This window comes from Aethalodelphis obliquidens, unplaced genomic scaffold (genome assembly GCF_003676395.1).
Source record: "Aethalodelphis obliquidens isolate GAN/ISIS:26980383/991018 unplaced genomic scaffold, ASM367639v1 scaffold79, whole genome shotgun sequence".
Taxonomy (NCBI): Eukaryota; Metazoa; Chordata; class Mammalia; order Artiodactyla; family Delphinidae; genus Aethalodelphis; species Aethalodelphis obliquidens.
Genome location: NW_020838023.1, coordinates 7,845,966 through 7,870,921, shown reverse-complemented (window position 1 = coordinate 7,870,921; position 24,956 = coordinate 7,845,966). Strand labels below are relative to the sequence as shown.

At 40.2% G+C, this 24,956-nt stretch overlaps 2 protein-coding genes across 6 annotated transcripts in view; one reads left to right on the top strand and one right to left on the bottom strand.

Annotated features, from left to right (window-relative positions):
- Positions 1-14,185, top strand: part of SNTB1 (syntrophin beta 1) — a 229,462-nt gene extending 215,277 nt beyond the window's left edge. The window contains exons 5-7 of one of the 3 annotated variants that reach the window (XM_027092580.1): positions 2,583-2,779; positions 9,577-9,767; positions 12,681-14,185. In XM_027092580.1, coding sequence (XP_026948381.1) covers positions 2,583-2,779; positions 9,577-9,767; positions 12,681-12,773 — 481 coding nt within the window. In that variant the 3' untranslated portion in view covers positions 12,774-14,185. Of the gene's footprint in view, positions 1-2,582; positions 2,780-8,793; positions 9,556-9,576; positions 9,768-12,680 lie in introns of those variants that run through there. The other 2 variants (XM_027092581.1, XM_027092582.1) reach the window with 2 other exon arrangements.
- The window catches only part of MTBP (MDM2 binding protein), a 154,751-nt gene that overhangs the window by 49,915 nt on the left and 79,880 nt on the right, over positions 1-24,956 (bottom strand). The gene's annotated exons all lie outside the window — the stretch shown is intronic.

The following is a 24,956-nucleotide window of genomic DNA, read 5'->3' as shown; positions in this document are numbered from 1 at the left end:
AGATTCAATGCAATCCCTATCAAACTACCAATGGCATTTTTCACAGAACTAGAACAAAAAATTTCACAATTTGTATGGAAACACAAAAAACCCCGAATAGCCAAAGCAATCTTGAGAAAGAAAAACGAAGCTGTAGGAATCAGGCTCCCTGAGTTCAGACTCCACTACAAAGCTACAGTAATCAAGACAGTATGGTACTGGCACAACAACAGAAATATCAATCAATGGAACAGGATAGAAAGCCCAGAGATAAACCCACAGGCACACGGTCACGTTTCCTTTGATAAAGAAGGCAAGAATATACAAACTGGACAGCTACATGTAAAATAATGAAATTAGAACACTCCCTAACACCATACACAAAAATAAACTTGAAATGGATTAAAGACAAATTTAAGTCCAGACACTATAAAACTCTTAGAGGAAAACATAGGCAGAACACTCTATGACATAAATCACAGCAAGATCCTTTTTGACCCACCTCTTAGAGAAATGGAAATAAAAACAAAAATAAACAAAAATAAACAAATGGGACCTGATGAAACTTAAAAGCTTTTGCACAGCGAAGGAAACCATAAACAAGACGAAAAGACAACCCTCAGAATGGGAGAAAATATTTGCAAACAAAGCCACTGACAAAGGATTAATGTCAAAAATATACAAGCAGGGCTTCCCTGGTGGCACAGTGGTTGGGGGTCCGCCTGCCGATGCGGGGGACGCGGGTTCGTGCCCCGGTCTGGGAGGATCCCACGTGCTGCGGAGCGGCTGGGCCCATGGGCCATGGCCGCTGAGCCTGCATGTCCAGAGCCTGTGCTCCGCAACGGGGGAGGCCACGACAGTGAGAGGCCCGCGTACAGCAAAAAAAAAAAAAAAAAAAAATATACAAGCAGCTCATGCAGCTCAATATCAGAAAACCCAAACAACCCAATCCAAAAATGGGCAGAGGACCTAAATAGACATTTCTCCAAAGAAGATATACAGATTTCCAACAAACACATGAAAGGATGCTCAACATCAATAATTATTAGAGAAATGCAAATCAAAACTACAATGAGGCATTACCTCACAGCAGTCAGAATGGCCATCATCAAAAAGTCTACAAACAATAAATGCTGGAGAGAGTGTGAAGAAAAGGGAACCCTCTTGAACTTCTGGTGGGAATGTAAATTGATACAGCCACTATGGAGAACAGTATGGAGGTTCCTTAAAAAACTAAAAATAGAACTACCATATGACCTAGCAATCCCACTACTGGGCATATACTCTGAGAAAACCATAATTCAAAAAGATATAAACCACAATGTTCATTGCAGCACTATTTACAATAGCCAAAACATGGAAGCAACCTAAGTGTCCATCAACAGATGAATGGATAAAGAAGATGTGGCACATATATAGAATGGAATATTAATCAGCCATAAAAAGAAATGAAATTTAGTTATTTATAGTGAGATGGATGGACCTAGAGTGTGTCATACAGAGTGAAGTAAGTCAGAAGGAGAAAGACAAATACCATATGCTAACACATACATATGGAATTTAAAAAAAAAAAAGGTTCTGAAGGACCTAGGCACAGGACAGGAATAAAGGTGCAGATGTAGGGAATGGAGTTGAGGACACAGGGAGGGGGAAAGGGTAAGCTGGGATGAAGTGAGAGAGTGGCATGAAGATATATACACTACCAAATGTAAAATATGTAGGTAGTGGGAAGCAGCCGCATGGCACAGGGAGATCAGCTCGGTGCTTTGTGACCACCTAGAGGGGTGGGATAGGGAGGGTGGGAGGGAGACCCAAGAGGCAGGGGATATGGGGATATATGTATACATATAGCTGATTCACTTTTTTATACAGCAGAAACTAACACACCATTGTAAAGCAATTGTAGTCCAATAAAGATGTTAAAAAAAAATCACTCTTGAAAATCCCTTTAATCTCCCATAAAATGCAGTTCTCCTCCATGTCTCAAGAAGTCCAGCATTGCTGTTCTTTTTCAAGCTTTAACACTGATACACTGATTGCTACTTCTTCAGCTGAGTCCCCTGGTGGTCTGCTTGCATTTGGAGGCTGTGAGCATGAGAAATGCATGCAGAAGTGCAGCCAGATAATCCAAAGTACAAGAAACACAGGGGGTAACTAAGTCTAACCCAGGAAACAACAGATTTCCTTTCTTGTCTCATGCTCTCACTGGGTCATACATATGCCCAGGAATGGAATGGGGGAGATGGGATTTTCCACATTATTTAAATTGTTCTCTCAATCATTTACTTAATTATCTTCCTTTCTGGTTGAGTGAGTATAGCTGTATTTGTCTAAATAAAGTTAAAGTCACAATATTCAATTCCTCTGCATAGTCAACCAGATGCACAGTTCTTGGCCACTATGCTAATCTCACTCTACCATTGGCCAGGCACTGGGTGAGGAGATGGCAGAAAACCATGGTGAACATTAGGGTATAGTGGACCTTTTGGTTCCAGATCAGAAAATTGAGAGCAAATCACCAATTTGGGGCTTTTCACAGGTGTATCAGGTGAATACAGTAGTTTCCATTTTGATAATTTCTCTCTCTCTGTTTTTCTCAACAGGCTGGTCCATTCAGGTCCAGGGAAAGGCTCACCCCAGGCTGGTGTAGATCTGTCCTTTGCAACACGAACTGGTACCAGGCAGGGTATTGAAACGCATCTCTTCAGGGCTGAGATCAGCAGGGACCTCTCACATTGGACAAGGAGCATAGTACAGGGGTGCCATAACTCAGCTGAACTCACTATTGAAGTCACCACAGGTGAGCATTGTTGGCTTTGGTTTTGTGATGTCACATCCTTATGGAAAGAATGCACTGTCTACTCCACCACAGCCTCAAAATTGTTTCCATTACTGGCCATTTAGGGTACTTAAAATTCCAGAGATAAACTTAAATTCCAGAGGTAAATTTAAAATTCTTCTAAATTAAGGCACTGAATGCCCTACTAAAATGGAACCTAGGGGTCTGATTGTGAAAATATCTCATCGTCATTCAGGAAAAGTGGGTAACTTGGATAGTCAGATGTCATTTCTACCATGGTAAACAGTGCAAATCTAGAACATTTCCATCATGGTAGAAAGCCCTGATGGTATCTGCTCTGGATGAACAGGATTTTCCCACAAGACCTCTAAGGTTATGAAATAAATGAAATAGACACCAAGAAAACAATACCAAGTGAAATCAATGACATTAAAAGCTGGTTCTTTGAAAAGATAAACAAAATTGATCAACCTTTAGCCAGACTCATCAAGAAAAAAAGGGAGAGGACTCATATCGATAAAATTAGAAATGAAAAAGGAGAATTTACAACTGACACCGCAGAAATACAAAGGATCATAAGACACTACTACAAACAACTATATGCTAATAAAATGGAGAACCTGGAAGAAATGGATAAATTCTTAGAAAGGTACAACTTCCAGGACTGAACCAAGAAGAAAGAGAAAATATGAACAGCCCAGTCACAAGTAATGAAATTGAAACTGTGATTAAAAATCTTCCAACAAACAAAAGTCCAGGACCAGATAAGTTCACAGGCAAATTCTTTCAAACATGTAGAGAAGAGCTAACACCTATCCTTCTCAAATTGAACACTCCCAAGCTTATTCTACAAGGCCACCACCACCCTGAAACCAGACAAAGATACTACAATAAAAGAAAACTACACACCAATATCACTGTTGAACATAGACACAAATATCCTCAACAAAATACTAGCAAACAGAATCCAGGAACACATTAAAAGGATCATACACCATGATCAAATGGGATTTATCCCAGAGACGCAAGGATTCTTCAATATATGCAAATCAATCAATGCGATACACCATATTAACAAAATGAAGAATAAAAACCATATGATCATCTTAATAGATGGAGAAAAACTTCTGACAAAATTCAACACCCATTGATGATAAAAACTCTCCAGAAAGTGGGCATAGGGAGAACTTACCTCAACATATGGCCTCAAAGGCCAATATGACAAACCCATAGCAAACATCATTCTCAATGGTGAAAAACTGAAACCATTTCCACTAAGATCAGGAAAAGACAAGGATGTCCACTCTCACCACTCTTATTCAACATAGTTTTGGAAGTTTTAGCCACGGCAATCAGAGAAGAAAAAGAAATAAAAGGAATACAAATTGGAAAAGAAGAAGTAAAACTGTCACTGTTTGCAGATGACATGATACTATACATAGAGAATCCTAAAGATGCCACCAGAAAACTACTAGAGCTGATCAATGAATTTGGTAAAGTTGCAGGATACAAGATTAATGCACAGAAATCTCTTGCATTCCTATACACTAGCAAGAAAGATCAGAAAGAGAAATTAAGGAAACATTCCCATTTACCATTGCAACAAAAAGAAGAAAATACCAAGGAATAAATCTACCTAAGGAGACAAAAGATCTGTTTGCAGAAAACTATAAGACACTGATGAAACAAATTAAAGATGATACAAATAGATGGAGAGATATACCATGTTCTTGGACTGGAGAATCAACATTGTGAAAATGACTATACTACCCAAAGCAATCTACAGATTCAGTGCAATCCCTATCAAACTACCAATGGCATTTTTCACAGAACTAGAACAAAAAATTTCACAATTTGTATGGAAACACAAAAGACCCCGAATAGCCAAAGCAATCTTGAGAAAGAAAAACGAAGCTGTAGGAATCAGGCTCCCTGACTTCAGACTCCACTACAAAGCTACAGTAATCAAGACAATATGGTACTGGCACAAAACCAGAAATATAGATCAATGGTACAAGATAGAATGCCCAGAGATAAACCCACACGCATATGGTCACCTTTCCTTTGATAAAGAAGGCAAGAATATACAATGGAGAAAAGAGAGCCTCTTCAATAAGTGGTGCTGGGACAACTGGACAGCTACATGTAAAGGAATGAAATTAGAACACTCCCTAACACCATACACAAAAATGAACTTAAAATGGATTAAAGACCTAAATGTAAGGCCAGACACTATAAAACTCTTAGAGGAAAACATAGGCAGAATACTCTTTGACATAAATCGCAGCAAGATCTTTTTTGATCCACCTCCTAGAGTAATGGAAATAAAAACAAAAACAAACAAATGAGACCTAATTAAACTTAAAAGCTTTTGCACAGCAAAGGAAACCATAAGCAAGACGAGATGACAACCCTCAGAATGGGAGAAAATATTTGCTAATGAAGCAACTGACAAGGGATTAATCTCCAATATATACAAACATCTCATGCAGCTCAATACCAAAAAAACAAAGAACCCAATCAAACAATGGGTGGCAGACCTAAATAGACTTTTCTCCAAATAAGACATACAGATGGCCAAGAGGCACATGAAAAGATGCTCAACATCACTAATTATAAGAGAAATGCAAATCAAAACTACAATGAGTTATCACCTCACACCAGTCAGAATGGCCATCATCGAAAAATCTACAAGCAGTAAATGCTGGAGAGGGTGTGGAGAAAAGGGAACCCACTTGCACTGTTGGTAGGAACGCAAATTGATACAGCCACTATGGAGAACAGTATGGAGGTTCCTTAAAAAACTAAAAATAGAACTACCACATGACTCAGCAATCCCATTCCTGGGCATGTACCCTGAGAAAATTGTAATTCCAAAAGATATATGCACCCCAATGTTCACAGCCGCACTATTTACAATAGCCAGGACATAGACGCAACCTAAACGTCCATCAACAGAGGTATGGATAAAGAAGTTTTGCCACATGTATACAATGGACTATTACTCAGCCATAAAAGGGAACGAAATTGTGCCATTTACAGAGACATGGATGGACCTAGAAACTGTCATACAGAGTGAAGTAAGTCAGAAAGAGAATAACAAATATTGTATATTAATGCATGTATGTGGAATTTAGAATAATGGTTCAGATGAACCTATTTGCAAAGCAGAAATAGAGACACAGACATAGAGAACAAACGTATGGACACCACGTTCGGGGGTGGGATGGATTGGGAGATTGCGACTGACGTATGTACACTAGTGTGTATGAAGTAGATGGCTGGTGAGGGCCTACTGTATAGCACAGGGCGGGGAGAAAGACGGTAAAATCTGTTTGAAGGACATATATTAAGTTAACCTTAAAAATGCACTGCAATATACATTAGATGCAGACAAATACTGTTTGACTCCACTTACACGAGGTACGTAGAACAGCCAAATTCATAGAGTCATAAGTACACTGGTAGATGCCAGGGGCTGGGAGGTGGGCAGGGGAGGGGGAATGGGGAGTTAGTGTTTAATGGGGACAGAGTTTCCATTTAGGAAGGTGAAAAATTTGGGAGATGGATGATGGTGAGAATTGCACAACAATGTGAATGTGCTTAGTGCCACTGAACTGGTTAAATATGGTTAAAATAGTATATATGGTTAAATATGGTTAAAATAGTGCATTTTACATTATGTAACTTTTACCACAATAAAAAAAATTCTTTTAAAAAGAATTAAGTGGAATATAAATCCTTTCTCCATCTCTGCTCTGAAGCAGAACTATTCCTCTATCCTAAACGAGTATCTGTCTCTTGAGGTTCCTGAATTAGGTGTTTCATCCAGGGAGGGATGCCATATAAAAACAAGACATTTTGTGTTTACTTTAGGTTAAAATAAATTAAGTTGGCCTTAAAAAAAAAAAAAAAAAAAGACCTCTTAGGTACAGTGTTTCCAAACTTTAGTCACACTGAAAACAAGAACAACAAAAACAAAGTTTTTTAGTTGTACCCTCAGAAGCCTCCGATTGCTGATGCCTATCCCTAGAGATTGTGATGCAGCAGTTCTGGGGCAGGGCCTGAGAATTTGCATCTAGTACAATACCAGGCAGTGCTGGTGCTGCTGGTCCGTGGACCACTCTGTGCAGTACTGCACTAGGGTGCAACTTCCTCCAGCACCCAGGAGGATTCTAAAAGATGGGACCCACGTCAACGTGTAGTAGGGTTTCTCCACATTTCCTTTACTGGTGCAAACATGAAAAACCAGATGTTTTGTAGAATTTCTGCTGCAGCATCTCTGAGATAATCACTGTCTTTTAAAAATTATCCTGAAACTAGTTAGTACCCCCCAATATTTTCCAACATTGTTGAAAATGTCTCTCGGAGTGTCACTGACGTTTTTATTTTTTAAGCCACTCTGTATGGCACGAAAAACTAGAGTTTCAAACCTGAGAGTTGGTCACCTGAAAACTAAATTTAATGAAGTTATACGTGTAATTGCAGAGAAGTCCAGACTCCTTGCAACAACTTCTGGGGTGTTCTAGAAAAGAATGAAGATGCCCAAAGGGGTTTGGTTTAGTTTACATTCCACAAATTTCATAAAATCCTTCTCTCAGTAAGCTGAACTCTACTTTGACAGGAAAACAATGAGGCTGTTAATAGACTAGCCAAAGGAGAATAACAAAGAATTGTGTGGACTGAGCTAGCTGGGTGGTGGGAGAGAAGAAATTATGGAAATGGCCAAAGGTGCAGCCAAGTTTCAAATGGAAAGATGCCTGCAGAGAGTTGGGGGGGAGGGGCTTTGTTTTAATCAGAGCTTCAATTAACTTGATAATGGGTTCAATTTATCCTGTGTAGATTAAGAACGTCTTCAGATAACTGATTACATTATATATAAAGGCCACAAATACCACTTTAGGTCAATTAAAATTAAAAGTAACCAGAGTCAATTAATTCAAACCATCCAGTGGCACAGCTTTCAAATTCAAACATAGAGGAAAGGGGAAAAAACATGTTTAGAGCTCAGGCACCCACATATTCTGCAGATGTTAGAAGTGAAAACTTTCAAAAACGAGGATTCGAGATGGGAAGTCATAACTACATCTGTGCCGTGTCTATGTTATGTTTTGGTCATCCTTGAACTGGACGGGTGGCAGGGGTCTAGGGCCCTTCTGAGAGGATAACTTAAGACTTGCCAAGGGGCTCTTCCCAGGACTCATTAGAGAATGCACCTTTGGAAAATACCAACCCTTTGTTACAAGTTGAAAGATGGCTGCGGTCAGTCGAAGGAAGGGGTATATGTTTTAACCAATTAAAAGCCACCTCATTCTGTGGGCAGATAGACACTCTGTTCCTTCCCCCAAACTCTGAGGGGCTCCCCCCACCCCAGTTATTAGTCTGAGAGCCTCTTTGCCAAGATCCCTCCCCACACGCCTCCGTGTCCTGAGCACCAGCGTGTGAGAAGGCTGTACAAGACAGACTGGAAGCAAAGAACTTGAATTTTGAAATCTAAACCACTGGGTTGTGACATGTTCACCTCTCTGAGCTTTGCTTTTATCACCTATGGTATTAAGCTAAGGTCCTGCTTCTAAAGTGTGCTGAGGTGAAATTCAGTTTGGTATATAAAGCCGAGCTGAGCTGAAGTTGGTACAGAGTAATCAGTACTGCCTATGTCCTCCTAGCCCCAAAGAGCTTTCAGATGTATATGAAGGCCAGAGCCAATTGACTTGCCAGGGCCGGTTAAATGTGGTGTTTTGTGAGGCAAAAATATCCAATCTGATGCTTTTGCTTTTTTTTTTTTTGGCCGAGCGGCTTGCGAGATCTTACTTCCCCGACCAGGGATCGAACCGGGGGCCGGCAGTGAAAGTGCCAAGTCCTAACCACTGGACCGCCAGGGAATTCCCTCCAGAACTTTTTGATTAAGGGTTTTAAACACTCACAAGTCTTCCTAATGGGAACTTGGAATCAGGTGGCAGTCCCCCTGTCCAGCTCATAATCTGAGAGCGCTGGTCTCTTTTCCTAAATGCAAGGTGGACCACAGATAAATGCTGGCACCTAACCTGATCAGAAGGTTTTACTTTTGTTCCGTTGGATCAGAGGGCACCTTGTGGACACCAGCTGAGGTTCCTGAATACCACACTGGACACAGGGAGGAAACAGCATCCTTCACCGAAGGTGCCACACCTGACATCGATCTACAGCAGCAGCTTTTCCAGGACCCAAGATGATCAGATCATCAGGGAAACTCAAAAAGCACTTCTTTCTGTTTATAAAATGAGCTTTATTCAGCTTTTTTAAAATTAAAAATCAGGTTATTTTTTCACTACTCACTCCTGACTTCTTACATGTGTTTTTGTTACCTTGGGTAATGTCACTGGGGGATTGCTTGCTTCTTTCACCAGGTGGTAGACATGGCATTGATTGATCGATTGATTGACTGTGTGTGTGTTGACAATGAGCAGAGGTAGCTTACTCTAAATCAAATGTCAGTTTTTTCCAGCTTGATACAAGGCCATTGGAACACCCGTCTCCCTACATACACGTTGTCAGATGGTCATATAAGGGCTAGAGCCCAGACAAAATCCAGCAAAAGGAATTTCTTTCAGTTCATTTCCCTTAGTTTCACAGGGCAAGTTACATTACAATATCACAATCAATCTGAGGAGAATATTTTCATGAATGATTATTAATTTTTAACTTTAGAAAGAAGTTGGTGGCTGGGCCCTGGGTTTGGGGAGACTAGAAGCTTAAGTGCCTGGGAAAATGGATGGACTTCCATTGTTCATACTTCTGTCTCCATCTGTCTCTCTCAGCTTGCACCTATAAAAACCAGGAGTGCCGGTTGACCGTACATTATGAGAATGGATTTTCTATTACCACTGAACCACAGGAGGGTGTCTTTCCCAAGACAATCATACAGGCTCCTTATGAAAAGCTGAAAATGTCTTCAGATGATGGAATCAGAATGCTGTATTTAGACTTTGGAGGCAAAGATGGAGAGCTTGTAAGTGCACTTTTCTTTAGACAGTGTGGTTTCGTATATTTTGTCTTGCAGTACACCCATTATGGCCTGCAAACATAACGCTGCCTGTATTTATTTAGCGTTTGACTATTTACAAAGTACTTATAGGTTCATGTCTTAATTGAACCTTTAAAAACAGTGAGGGGATCCAATTTTTTCACAGTTCTTTACTTTGGTCTCATTTTCCATGGGAATATTACAGAAATATTTGAATCAAGGAAAGGATCCTTTACAAAGTCAGCATTAAATTCTTTTCAAAGAGGGTCCCACCAGCTTTAAGATATACCATTCATTGTTTAAAAGTATCAAGCATCTGATCTAACCTGGGCATTGCGCCAGGTGTCAGGGATGTAGGGATGTAAAACACCAGTCCTGGCAACCTGGGGGGTCTCAAAGGAGCAGAGAGCATGAAGAGTGCAGACGGGGAGGGGGTGGGAAGGGGCAGAGTGGAGGGGGCAGTGAGGAAACCCAGCAAAAGTGGTCAACTCTACCTGAATGGAGAGAGGGCCAGACAAGGACCCAGAAGTTTTGAGCTCATATCAAAAAGTGTCCAACAAGCTCAGCAAGTTTGTCAGTTAACATAACATTTACACTTCTCATATCATTGCAAATTGCCCATGTATTTAAAATCATGATTTCCTGTGATCGTTACCGCCTACCATAGTGAAAAAATATGTTACTCTAGTTCCACTGAAGGGTGAAAGTGGCACATTCCTCTGCTTTCTAGCAAGTATAGTTCTCAAGAAGACATAGCATCTCATTTAAGCTGTGGAATGTAGAACTTCAAACAGGACCTTGATTTGGAACAACTAGTCTCTGTCTAGGTCCTTCCTAGTCAACAAATATCTGTTGACTCACACTTGATAACGGGGACAGGGGAGATATAAAATGCAGAGATAAACCTCAATTTTAAAGATCTAGTCATTTTAACTCAGCTACTAGCCTTGCACAATTCTCCCTCTCTACTCCCGTCTCTCTGAAGGAAAGGGCCAGGGCCACACTTGAAAGAGCATAGGAGCCTGAAATCTCAAAGTTTCAGCACCACTGTCCTAGATCATGCAATACTACTAGCCCCAGTGCAGTACCAGGTTTCTTCCTATGGGTGTCACAGGAGTCATGACGAAGTCAGTGCCCCGTGGCTGACAGGTGATCTGAACTCACTTTCTGAGAACAATTTCCAGCCAGTCATTTTTCTAACCTTTAAAATAGATCCGCAGAATTTTACAGAGTTTTGTTGTTTATTTGTGTGTTCAATCAGTAAATTCAGCCTGAAGGCACCAGTTTGGAAAGAAGAAAGTGGTTGGAAAGTCCATTTTGCTGAGAATGCTTCTGGTTCAGTTGCTGCTCTATCCATCACCCAGCTGTGCACTTTTTCCTAAGGGTGACTGCTCCCTAGCAGCAGGGAAAAGAACAAGAAGCAGTCTCCTGTTTTATCCATGGCTTGAAAATTCAAGGCTATTTTTGCCCATGAGGAAAAAAATCACTTGTATCTAAATTTCAGCCTTTCTGCCTGTAATTACAACCTGACTTGAAAGACTTAGGAAGGACTGATTTTTTGCTGCCAATATATTAGGCTGATAAGCTCAAGTTCAGACACAGCTCCCCCAGGGTCTAGCTATGCAACCCCCAGAGGCAGGTGCCAGGGAGGAGGAAAGGAACAGAGGTGAGCTGTACAAAATGCAATAAAATGGAGGGTCAGGAGACCCTTGCTCTCTTTCTGAGTGTGGAACTAACTCACCAATTGTCTTGCGCAAGTCCTTTTATTTCTTTGGATCTGAGTCTTTATCCATAAAATACAGTGACTGAAGTAGATAATCTTTAAGGTTACTTCTAAAAGTTGCATTCTGTGTTAGTGAAATAGAATATGGTGATTAAGCCCAGACTCTGGCATCAGACAGACCTGCGTTTGAGTCCATGCTTTCTCTTTACTGCAAGATCTATGATCCCAGAAAGTTTTATAACTTCTCCAAATCTTAGTTTCCCTTATAAAACATAGAGATAGTAACGACAGCTACCTCACAGTGATTTTGTGAAAATTAAATAAGATAGTATATAGAAAATATTTAACACAGCACCTGGTTCATGCTAAATACAACTTAACTTTGCTGGATGTTATTTTATGATCAGGTTGTTATTCCCCAACAGTGTCATCATCAGAACAGAATTGGGGACAGTGGATGAGAATTGGGAGCAACACACTCAATGCTCCTGAATTAGGTCAGGTGATAAAAATTCAGCCTATTAGGCTCTGACCACGCGCCAGCCCAGTAGGAACACACGGAGAAGGATAAAACTTTAGAGGGGGTCTTAACAGACAAGTGATGTACGTGATTACAACAATCTATGAGTATAGGACAGTGAGGACACAGCTGCTTCAAAACCTGGGTTCTGCATTTTATGGTTTATAAGGAATTTTCACATACAGTATCTCATTTTAATACTCTACCCGCTGTGAGTTAGATAGGCCTGGGAAAAATTTTCAGTGACTTGTCCGAGATGATGTACACATCTAAAAAGTATTAGAACCACGACTGAAACCTATGATGTGAAATTTAGTACCGCTTCATACTGTACCTAATCCGACATAAATAATATCACTATCGTGATACCAAAAATAAATGGTTTAGACAGTCAAGAAGGGCAACACTGATATTTATGCTATGGGTATGTATAAATTTCACAGAACTTATTTTGGAAAAAAAGATATACGAGATGTAAGGAATAAGTTCAAAGAGTTATTTTTTTATCTCACTGGGGGGCAAGGATTTAAAAACACAATTGCTCCAGTTAACACTTAAAAGTAGGAAGTGCATAGATCTGTTTGATGTGTAAATGACTATTTTGTATCAAGCATTAGTTTAAAATCTTGCATATTCTCTTCTTTTTGAATTTCAGCAACTGGACCTTCATTCCTGCCCCAAGCCGATTGTTTTCATCATTCATTCCTTCCTGTCAGCTAAGATTACAAGGCTGGGGTTGGTGGCCTGAACAGAGGAGCGAATTGCCTTTGAGAAAAGGAGGGCTGCGATGCCACCGAAAAGTGTCGTATCAGACACCATTTGCAGTGATGCACCAGATGTAGCATGCCACTGTCAGCTTTAGATCCCAAGAGTCCTGTGTAACAGTCCCAGACTCCTCCGTCAATTTCAGCAACTATAAAGGGTACCTTCAGAAAAATTCCACAAGGACTATCAGAATGAAACTGTTTTTTTTAGAACAGTAAAAGGGTAAAGAGGTGAGGCTGATTGGAAATACACAGCATAGCTTTTAAATAATGACAATCAAGGACATGAACATTAGAACAGCATGTGCAGATCTTAATCATACCAGTTTCTAGGCAACTGGTTCACCCAGGTAAGCAAGGGCTGTATAGATGAGAAATGGACATTTTTCACCTCTCCCCTCCCCACCCCAGTAATAAGGACCCCTTGTTTTATTGTGCTTTATTTCCTATTTCTAATTGAGTTGACTTTTGCTGGTAAGGAAAGAAAAGTACTTCAAATGGAAACCCACCTTTTATTTAAGTGTGAAACAGCTGTTACTTTTTCTTAATGAATTATCTTTCAATGATGTAGAATGATTCTGAAGTGTTCTTATTAGCATATGATGAGTGGGAATTAAATAAAGCATCAGATACTGATCTGAGCTGTAAGCTGGTGGATTCTGAGCCAAAGTAGACTGCTTAAATTGCAAAGCTTTGCTGAAGAGTGGTGTGCGTGAAAGATGATTAATTCTGGGACTACACTCATACCCAAAGTCTGCTATCTTAGAGCCATGACTTATAGCTTTATTTATAAAAGCAAATTATGGATTTTTTAAAAAGATTGTCAATGGATATATATATATATATATATAAAATAATTCATGCGGGGTTAACTAATTTTCCCCATTTTGTGGTTTTCAGTGGAAGTACTCAGCAATTTATTGGCTCTTGTTTCTGCCTGTGCTTGTATGCATGCATTTTCAAGCAAGTAATAGAGCAGCCTTATATGATTCTGGTTAATGCTGGGTTTTACATAGAGAGCCAATGTTATAATCAAACCCATCAACAGCTCTTTTGGAATTCCAGGGAAGTAATATAATGACCTGATATTTTTCTACAAGAATATTTTCAGACATCGTATAGCATATTACTGATTTAACACTTTTGCTTTTACCTTTCAAAACAAATTCACTGAAAACACACCTATTATTTGATTTTAAAGTCACTTTTCTCAAATCTTGAAAATTAGCTCTAGAATTTCTGTATTTGTAACCGTTCTCTCCCCTATAGTTTTACATAGACAAATGTTTCAGGTTAGGTTTGTGTGTTATTTTTCAGAACCGTATTTTAGCAAATACCTATGCAAAGAGCTTTAAAAAGTAAAACTGTTTTAAAAGAATGTGATTTTGTTCACTCAGATACATGTGTTTCTTGAGTTTTACTTTAGATCAGCATTTTATTTTAGATCAGTGTTTCCCCAAAGTAATACAAGTAACATGTAATACAAGTTCCAAGGGGCATTGATTGACTGGTGTTTTGTCGGGGGGCAATTAAAGGGATTGGTCATCAAAAATGTTTGTTCAGGGCTTCCCTGGTGGCGCAGCGGTTGAGAGTCCGCCTGCTGATGCAGGGGATACGGGTTCGTGCCCTGGTCTGGGAAGATCCCACATGTCGCGGAGCAGCTGGGCCCGTGAGCCATGGCCGCTGAGCCTGCGCGTCCGGAGCCTGTTGCTCCGCAATGGGAGAGGCCACAACAGTGAGAGGCCCGCATACCGCAAAAAAAAAAAAAGTTTGTTCAATACTGAGTTAAAAAATGTTAAACAGATTTCATGATTGCAGGCCTCCTCAAAGACTTTATTGCACATTGCGATTCTGCAAGGGGGGCATCCTGTGTGCCATTCCTAAAGCTTACCTACAGAACTCCTCTCTAAAGGAGCTAGTGTTAAAACACACACACACAAAACAAAACAAAACGAAAAATACATTTTGGAAAACACAGCTTTAGGACACTGATTTTGTTTTGTTTCCTATTTTAAAATGCTAAAGAGTGAAGTCCCAGCCTGAATATTGTAGGAAATCTTTGATGAATTGTAAATTGTAACGTACTCTTTCATTATATATTTTCAAAATCACTGGATTGTTGTTATACGAGAGAATTATACTTGTGTATTGTAAATAACATATTAAAATATATATATTAATGCCAATAGCTTAATTCAACAATGTGTAATCTAAGGTGCTCAGTACTACATGAAGTGTGAGTTAATTACTCATAATTTAGTTGCAGAGATCCTATTATATATTTATAGACAAAATGATCATAATTACAAATATTATTTCTTCATCACTTGAGTTTTGGACTGATTAATATCTGGATGCGGGTCAACAGAAACTACATTCTCTGTGTTTATAAAAGTTTAATTTAAATATTTATATTTTAGAAAAATATATTTGAATAAAGTTAATGCATTTTCTGAATTAAAATGTGTTATTAGCAAGAAATAGAAAATTTTACTAACAGAATTGTGTAGATAAATCATTTTTCTTCCTCAAAGTTAAATTGTATCATATCAGAGTGGCTATGATGAATCAATTTAAATACTCATTTTTTCTCATTCTGAATTCAACAGGTTATAAGTTTACACTGTAGATTTAATCTTGTTGATGTGTGTTATGAATGTTGTGAATAACACAAACTCATACATCTGGATCGTGCGTGGGTATGCTTAGCAAATCCACTGAGTGATTTTGGGGGGTTTGTTTTTGTCCAGTTCCCTCTGTGCTCGATCTGTTTCTTATTTGAATTGATGAATTATTAAACTCACAATGTCTGTCCTTTTAGGGGCAAACCAACACCAATGAATGATGTCTTAATCTATATTTTGTGGGAAGCTGCCCATTTGTTAGATGTGATTAGGTGAGCCCTTTGGTGTGGTGACATATCTTTAAACCATCCCGTTGGAATTTAAAGAAAGCCAACAGGAAGATTGCTATCAGTTTTTTTTTCTGACTTGAATTAAGTAGGAGGAACAAAACTATAAACCTATTCAAAAAAACACTCAGGCAGAGACATTTCATTAATTCTATCAATTGATGCATTAAAATGCTGAAAAATGCATGTTTCTTTATCCAAATGCTTGTTGACCCTGCTTGGTTGAAGTCAGAAGGAGGTCTTAACGGGCAGAAGGATTCTTCTGAAATTAATGAGCAGGGCCTTTCTGGCCCCTGTTACAAATACTGGATACTCTATCTTGACGGGATTGGAGTAGACTGGGGTAAGGGAGTAATTTTTGAATGTACCATGAGTTAAAAAAAAAAATGTGCCTATGTTTATAGCACTATGGCTATCATGTAAAATTGATATATGAATTAAATAAATATTCATCTCTGAATATGGTGGGCTGGCTGGTGGTTTCCTAATAGCCACAGAGGGATATGGGTGTGTAAAGACACATCCTGTTAGTCTGTGCCTCCAAGACTGGCCTTGAAAGGTGCTAGTGGGTGGAGGTGAGGGGATGATGCCACTAGCAATTTTTTTGTGTGTTTTTGTGTGTATAGTTCCAGGATGGGTCTTCACCTGGGGCTTAGGGCTTTCAACTCTTATTTTAACTAAATTTTCATGGGATTTTACCTGTACACCAAGCTCCAAAAACTCAAATTCTCATAGAACTTGGTTCGTGTCTAAGTTACTTGTAATAAATGTAACACGCTGGGGTTGAGAAGTCTTTTACTATTTGAAAATTTAGTAGTATTGAGATTTAGAACTGTAGAATCTGTTTTGAAGAGACTTCAGAGGTCATCAAGCGCATTATTGCTCAAAGTTTACCTATAATTTTAGCAATACTACCTTAGTATTGATATTTTAGGATATGGAATTTGCTAGTAATATAGCAACATGGTGTATACATATAAAAATGAATGTAGGGCTTCCCTGGTGGCGCAGTGGTTGAGAATCTGCCTGCCGATGCAGGGGACAAGGGTTCGAGCCCTGGTCTGGGAAGATCCCACATGCCACGGAGCAACTGGGCCCGTGAACCACAATTACTGAGCCTACGCGTCTGGAGCCTATGCTCCGCAACAAGAGAGGCCGCGATAGTGAGAGGCCCGCGCACTGCGATGAAGAGTGGCCGCCGCTTGCCACAACTAGAGAAAGCCCTCGCACAGAAACGAACACCCAACACAGCCATAAATAAATAAATAAAATTAATTTTAAAAAAATGAATGTACACCAATTATAATTTTTGGAAAAATCTGTACCACCACCACATACACTATAATCCAAGTACTACATTTTGACAAACATTGACCTTGTAGCATATGCCACTAAATTCAGGAATCTCTTTCTGAACATCCCTTGTACTTGTTCATTCCACCTGAAATTGAAAATTTTCAGCTATACAGAGGAGGCTCCTTATCTCCTGAGGCCAGCCATCCCATTGCCGGATGGCTAGAGTTGTTAGAAAATTCTTACACTCGTAGAGCCAAAACTTAACGTCTGTGTCAATTTTAGTCATCACCCTGTTCTACTCTAGAAAACACTGAAAGTCCAATCTCTTTTCCACGTGAGTGTCCTGTATAAAAGACAAATCAAGGCTGGGGGCTCCTAGGTAATATAAAATGATCTGAAAATGGCTTTAAATAGGATATTTAAACTTTCTCGTTTTTATCTTAAAAGAACCAATTGGCCGAGATTAAAGCTTCCATAATACTTAGTGGTGGGAAGTGACGGGAAAACAGGCATTTATACACCCATTAGTAGGTATATACTTGGCAATAATTTGGAGGGCAATTTTGCAATATCTATAAAATTTACAAATACATGTACCTTTTGACTTATGGGAATTTGTCCTACAGATATATTACAGAAGTGCACAAAGGCTAATGTATAAAGATCATCTTTGCAGCAACATTCGTAACAAGAAGCTGAAAAGGTCCACGTGACCGTCGATAGAGCGAAATAAATCATGGCTCACCAATGCATCAGAATATTCTGCAGCTGTTACAAAGCATGGTCCATCTAATATGGACAAGATTTCTAAATGCAAGTTCTGAAAAATGCAGATATAGATATGTAGATACATAGTCCATTTGTTCTTTAAAAAGAAGTGGTTCTCAAGAAGAATGGTACTGCGGGGCATTTGGAAGTCTGTGCTAGTGTTGTTGTCACAATGATGGGGCTGGGGCGGGGGAAGGGGTGCAGGAGTATGACGCTATCAGTTTGATGAACAAGAGCCAGGGTGGTTAGATTCCCTGCAATGTGACGACAGTCCTCACATCCAATAGAACCATTTCCCACACAATTATTGTGCCTGCTGAGTTAGGTGAAAAACACGTATAATGATCTGAGCCTAGACCTGACTACATTTTACAAATGAAAACATTTTTTGACTGATTCAATATATTCTGAATTTTCTAGGTATACAACTACCATGCATATGGAAGAAAGGCTGTGTTTTTGTTTTGCTCAGGGCATTTTATAAAACATTTTATAAAAACAAGTCACTGGTAGCGAGTGTGTTTGTGGTACTTGAGTCAAACACATGACGGCTATTATATGTGCCTCATTCATGCTGAATCCAACTAAAAGTCAAATATTCGACTACTTCATTTTGTCTTTCAGTGTAGTAGTACTCCAGCTTCTCCATATTGAAATGCATATTATTTTATCATCATTAATCTTTTCCAAAACTTCTTTACAATTAGAGGATATCAATTAAAACAAATTTCTGAGTGCATGTAAGTTAGATTACTCTACTAGGCACATCCTGTGTATCTCCTCAGATTCCCTCAATGCGATTGGCTGGTCTCCCAGACTTTTCACCCGCTTATTCAACTTCAGGCATCACCACAGACAGCTCTGCTTGACCTAAGTGTTTCTGCCACTTAGAGCCAATCCATTGCTTGCCTGGAAACGCTGCTTCCCCGACCTCTCCCCTGGGCTGCTGCCAGGCAGCCAGGCTAAGGAGAGACATACTTGCATTTCTGGGTTCTCTCATCAATGCCAGACTTGGATGAAAAGCCGCTCTGTAGGGCATAGGTGTCCTGAGCAGCTGCTAAAGGTGATGAGTTGAGCAACCCGGATCTGTAGGCGAGTTATTGAAACCTTTGTGGAGCCAAACGGGAGATGATCACAGGAAGGAGCTGGGCAGATAACCTTCCTCTGCCTCCTTCCTGTGGACCCGCCATGCACCGTATATCCTGAGAGGCATCCCATGTGACTGCACACCTGCTAGGTGACTGGCCGTGTCTCTCTGGGCTTCATGAAGCAGCAGCCGGTGTCATCATGCATCACCTGCCTTGCTTCCCTGCCTCCTGCCCGCTTCTTGTCTTCACTCTCAGTGAAGGCCTTGGAATTGGGCCTCCTAAATAAAGCATCAGCACCTAATCCTTGCCACATGTTTCATTTTCTAGGGAACTTGGCCTAAGACCAGTATTTATGAATTTCACCTGAAGACAGCAAAGGGCACATTAGAAGGGGTGTTGGGTCTGCTCAGTTGAGGAGAGATGCACGTGTGTATAATACGCTTGTACTTGTATAACAATGTCCACAAGGATACATTTTTTTAAAAAGGCCTCTTACTATCAGTTACTGCTGAGAAATGGGGCCAGGGATCATATGACTGTAATACCCACTATATTACATGAACTTCTTAAATGTGCATTTAAAAATCCTCTTTTAAAAAAGGTTTTCTGGGGCTTCCGGGAAGATGGCGGAAGAGTAAGACGCGGAGATCACCTTCCTCCCCACAGATACACCAGAAATACATCTACACGTGGAACAACTCCTACAGAACACCTACTGAACGCTGGCAGAAGACCTCAGACCTCCCCAAAGGCAAGAAACCCCCCCACGTACCTGGTGTGCGAGGAGAGGGGATTAAGAACGCTGCTTAAAGGAGCTCCAGAGACGGGCGGGAGACGCCAAGGCTGCTGCTGCCGCCACCAAGAAGCCAGTGTGCGAGCACAGGTCACTATCCACACCTCCCTCCCGGAGAGCCTGTGTAGCCCGCCACTGCCAGGGTCCTGGGATCCACGGACAACTTCCCCGGGAGAACACACGGCGCGCCTCAGACTACTGCAACGTCTGCCGGCGTCTGCCGGCGTCTGCCGGCGTCTGCCGGCGTCTGCCGGCGTCTGCCGGCGTCTGCCGGCGTCTGCCGGCGTCTGCCGGCGTCTGCCGGCGTCTGCCGGCGCAGGCCCGCCCCGCACTCCATGCCCCTCCCTCCCCCGGCCTGAGTGAGCCAGAGCCCCCGCATCAGCTGCTCCTTTAACCCCGCCCTGTCTGAGGAAAGAACAGACGCCCTCCGGCGACCTACACGCAGAGGCGGGGCCAAATCCAAAGCTGAGTCCCTGGGAGCTGTGAGAACAAAGAAGAGAAAGGGAAATCCCTCCCAGCAGCCTCAGGAGCAGCGGATTAAAGCTCCACAATCAACTTGATGTACCCTGCATCTGTGGAATACCTGAAGAGACAACGAATCATCCCGAATTAAGGAGGTGGGCTTGAGAGCAAGATTAACGATTTTTTCCCCTTTCCTCTTTTTGTGAGTGTGTATGTTTTGCTTCTGTGTGAGATTTTGTCTGTATAGCTTTGCTTCCACCATTTGTCCTAAGGCTCTATCCGTCCGGTTTTTTTTGCTTTTGTTTTTATTTTCTCTTAATAATTATTTTTTTATTTTAATAACTTTTATATTTTATCTTACTTTATTTTATTTTACTTTATCGTTTTTTTTTTTTTTTTTTTGCATTACGCGGGCCTCTCACTGTTGTGGCCTCTCCCGTTGCGGAGCACAGGCTCCGGACGCGCAGGCTCAGCGGCCATGGCTCACGGGCCCAGCCGCTCCGCGGCATGTGGGATCTTCCCAGACCGGGGCACGAACCCGTGTCCCCTGCATCGGCAGGTGGACTCTCAACCACTGCGCCACCAGGAAAGCCCTACTTTATCTTCTTTTTTTCCTTCCTTCCCTCCTGCTTTCCTCCCTCCCTCCCTCCCTCCCTCCTTTCTTTCTTTCTTTCTTCTACTAATTCTTTCTTTCTACTTTTTCTCCCTTTTATTCTGAGCCGAGTGGATGAAAGGCTCTTGGTGCTGCAGCCAGGAGTCAGTGCTGTGCCTCTGAGGTGAGAGAGCCAACTTCAGGACACTGGTTCACAAGAGACCTCCCAGCTGCACATAATATCAAACGGCGAAAATCTCCCAGAGATCTCCATCTCAACACCAGCACCCAGCTTCACTCAACGACCAGCAAGCTATAGTGCTGAACATCCTATGCCAAACAACTAGCAAGACAGGAACACAACCCCACCCATTAGCAGAGAGGCTGCCTAAAATCATAATAAGTCCACAGACACCCCAAAACACACCACCAGACGTGGACCTGCCCACCAGAAAGACAAGATCCAGCCTCATCCACCAGAACACAGGCACTAGTCCCCTCCACCAGGAAGCCTACACAACCCACTGAACCAACCTTAGCCACTGGGGACAGACACCAAAAACAACAGGAACTACAAACCTGCAGCCTGCGAAAAGGAGACCCCAAACACAGTAAGACAAGCAAAATGAGAAGACAGAAAAACACACAGCAGATGAAGGAGCAAGATAAAAACCCACCAGACCTAACAAATGAAGAGGAAATAGGCAGTCTACCTGAAAAAGAATTCAGAATAATGATAGTAAAGATGATCCAAAATCTTGGAAATAGAATAGACAAAATGCAAGAAACATTTAACAAGGACCTAGAAGAACTAAAGATGAAACAACAAGGAACAACACAATATATGAAATTAAAAATTATCTAGAAGGGATCAACAGCAGAATAACTGAGGCAGAAGAATGGATAAGTGACCTGGAAGATAAAATAGTGGAAATAACTACTGCAGAGCAGAATAAAGAAAAAAGAATGAAAAGAACTGGGGACAATCTCAGAGACCTCTGGGACAACATTAAATGCACCAACAGTCAAATTATAGGGGTTCCAGAAGAAGAGAAAATGAAAGGACCTGAGAAAATATTTGAAGAGATTATAGTTGAAAACTTCCCTAATATGGGAAAGGAAATAGTTATTCAAGTCCAGGAAGCAAAGACAGTCCCATACAAGATAAATCCAAGGAGAAATACGCCAAGACACATATTAATCAAACTGTAAAAAATTAAATACAAAGAAAACATATTAAAAGCAGCAAGGGAAAAACAACAAATGACACACAAGGGAATCCCCATAAGGTTAACAGCTGATCTTTCAGCAGAAACTCTGCAAGCCAGAAGGGAGTGGCAGGACATATTTAAAGTGATGAAGGAGAAAAACCTGCAACCAAGATTACTCTACCCAGCAAGGATCTCATTCAGATTTGATGGAGAAATTAAAACCTTTACAGACAAGCAAAAGCTGAGAGAGTTCAGCACCACCAAACCAGCTCTACAACAACTGCTAAAGGCAAGAAACACAAGAGAAGGAAAAGACCTACAATAACGAACCCAAAACAATTAAGAAAATGGGAATGGGAACATACATATCGATAATTACCTTAAATGTAAATGGACTAAATGCTCCCACCAAAAGACACAGATTGGCTGAATGGATACAAACACAAGACCCATATATTTGCTGTCTACAAGAGACCCACGTCAGACCTAGAGACACATACAGACTGAAAGTAAGGGGATGGAAAAAGATATTTCATGCAAAAGGAAACCAAAAGAAAGCTGGAGTAGCAATTCTCATATCAGACAAAATAGACTTTAAAACAAAGACTATTAGAGGAGACAAAGAAGGACACTACATAATGATCAAGGGATCGATCCAAGAAGATATAACAATTGTAAATATTTATGCACCCAATATAGGAGCACCTCAATACATAAGGCAAATGCTAACAGCCATAAAAGGGGAAATCGACAGTAACACAATAATAGTAGGGGACTTTAACACCCCACTTTCACCAATGGACAGATCATCCAAAATGCAAATAAATAAGGAAACACAAGCTTTAAATGATACATTAAACAAGATGGACTTAATTGATATTTATAGGACATTCCATCCAAAAACAACAGAATACACATTTTTCTCTAGTGCTCATGGAACATTCTCCAGGATAGATATCTTGGGTCACAAATCAAGCCTTGGTAAATTTAAGAAAATTGAAATTCTATCAAGTATCTTTTCCGACCACAACTATGAGACTAGATATCAATTACAGGAAAAGATCTGTAAAAAATACAAACACATGGAGGCTAAACAATACACTACTTAATAACGAAGTGATCACTGAAGAAATCAAAGAGGAAATCTAAAAATACCTAGAAACAAATGACAATGGAGACATGACGACCCAAAATCTACGGGATGCAGCAAAAGCAATTCTAAGAGGGAGGTTTATAGCAATACAATCCTACCTTAAGAAACAGGAAACATCTCGAATAAACAACCTAACCTTGCACCTAAAGCAATCAAAGAAAGAAGAAAAAAAAAAAAACCAAACTTAGCAGACGGAAAGAAATCATAAAAATCAGATCAGAAATAAATGAAAAAGAAATGAAGGAAATGATAGCAAAGATCAATAAAACTAAAAGCTGGTTCTTTGAGAAGATAAACAAAATTGATAAACCATTACCAGACTCATCAAGAAAAAAAGGGAGAAGACTCAAATCAATAGAATTAGAAATGAAAAAGGAGAAGTAACAACTGACACTGCAGAAATACAAAAGATCATGAGAGGTTACTACAAGCAATTCTATGCCAATAAAATGGAAAACCTGGAAGAAATGGACAAATTCTTAGAAATGCACAGCCTTCTGAGACTGAACCAGGAAGAAATAGAAAATATGAACAGACCAATCACAAGCACTGAAATTGAAACTGTGATTAAAAATCTTCCAACAAACAAAAGCCCAGGACCAGATGGCTTCACAGGCGAATTCTATCAAACATTTAGAGAAGAGCTAACACCTATCCTTCTCAAACTCTTCCAAAATATAGCAGAGGGAGGAACGCTCCCAAACTCATTCTACGAGGCCACCGTCACCCTGATACCAAAACCAGACAAGGATGTCACAAAAAAAGAAAACTACAGGCCAATATCACTGATGAACATAGCTGCAAAAATCCTCAACAAAATACTAGCAAACAGAATCCAACAGCACATTAAACGGATCATATAGCATGATCAAGTGGGGTTTATTCCAGGAATGCAAAGGTTCTTCAATATACGCAAATCAATCAACGTGATATACCATATTAACAAATTGAAGCAGAAAAAACATATGATCATCTCAATAGATGCAGACAAAGCATTCGACAAAATTCAACACCCATTTATGATAAAAACCCTGCGAAAGTAGGCATAGAGGGAACTTTCCTCAACATAATAAAGGCCATATATTACAAACCCACAGCCAACATTGTCCTCAATGGTGAAAAACTGGAAGCATTTCCACTAAGATCAGGAATAAGACAAGGTTACCCACTCTCACCACTCTTATTCAACATAGTTTTGGAAGTTTTAGCCACAGCAATCAGAGAAGAAAAGGAAATAAAAGGAATCCAAATTGGAAAAGAAGAAGTAAAGCTGTCACTGTTTGTAGATGACATGATACTATACATAGAGAATCCTAAAGATGCTACCAGAAAACTACTAGAGCTAATCAATGAATTTGGTAAAGTAGCAGGATACAAAATTAATGCACAGAAATCTCTGGCATTTCTATACACTAATGATGAAAAATCTGAGTTGAAATCAAGAAAACACTCCCATTTACCATTACAACAAAAAGAATAAAATATCTAGGAATAAACCTACCTAAGGAGACAAAAGACCTGTATGCAGAAAATTATAAGACACTGATGAAAGAAATTAAAGATGATATAAATAGATGGAGAGATATACCATGTTCTTGGATTGGAAGAATCAACATTGTGAAAATGACTCTACTACCCAAAGCGATCTATAGATTCAATGCAATCCCTATCAAACTACCACTGGCATTTTTCACAGAACTAGAACAAAAAATTTCACAATTTGTATGGAAACACAAAAGACCCCGAATAGCCAAAGCAATCCTGAGAATGAAAAACGGAGCTGTAGGAATCAGGTTCCCTGACTTCAGACTATACTACAAAGTTACAGTAATCAAGACAGTATGGTACTGGCACAAAAACAGAAATATAGATCAATGGAAGAGGATAGAAAGC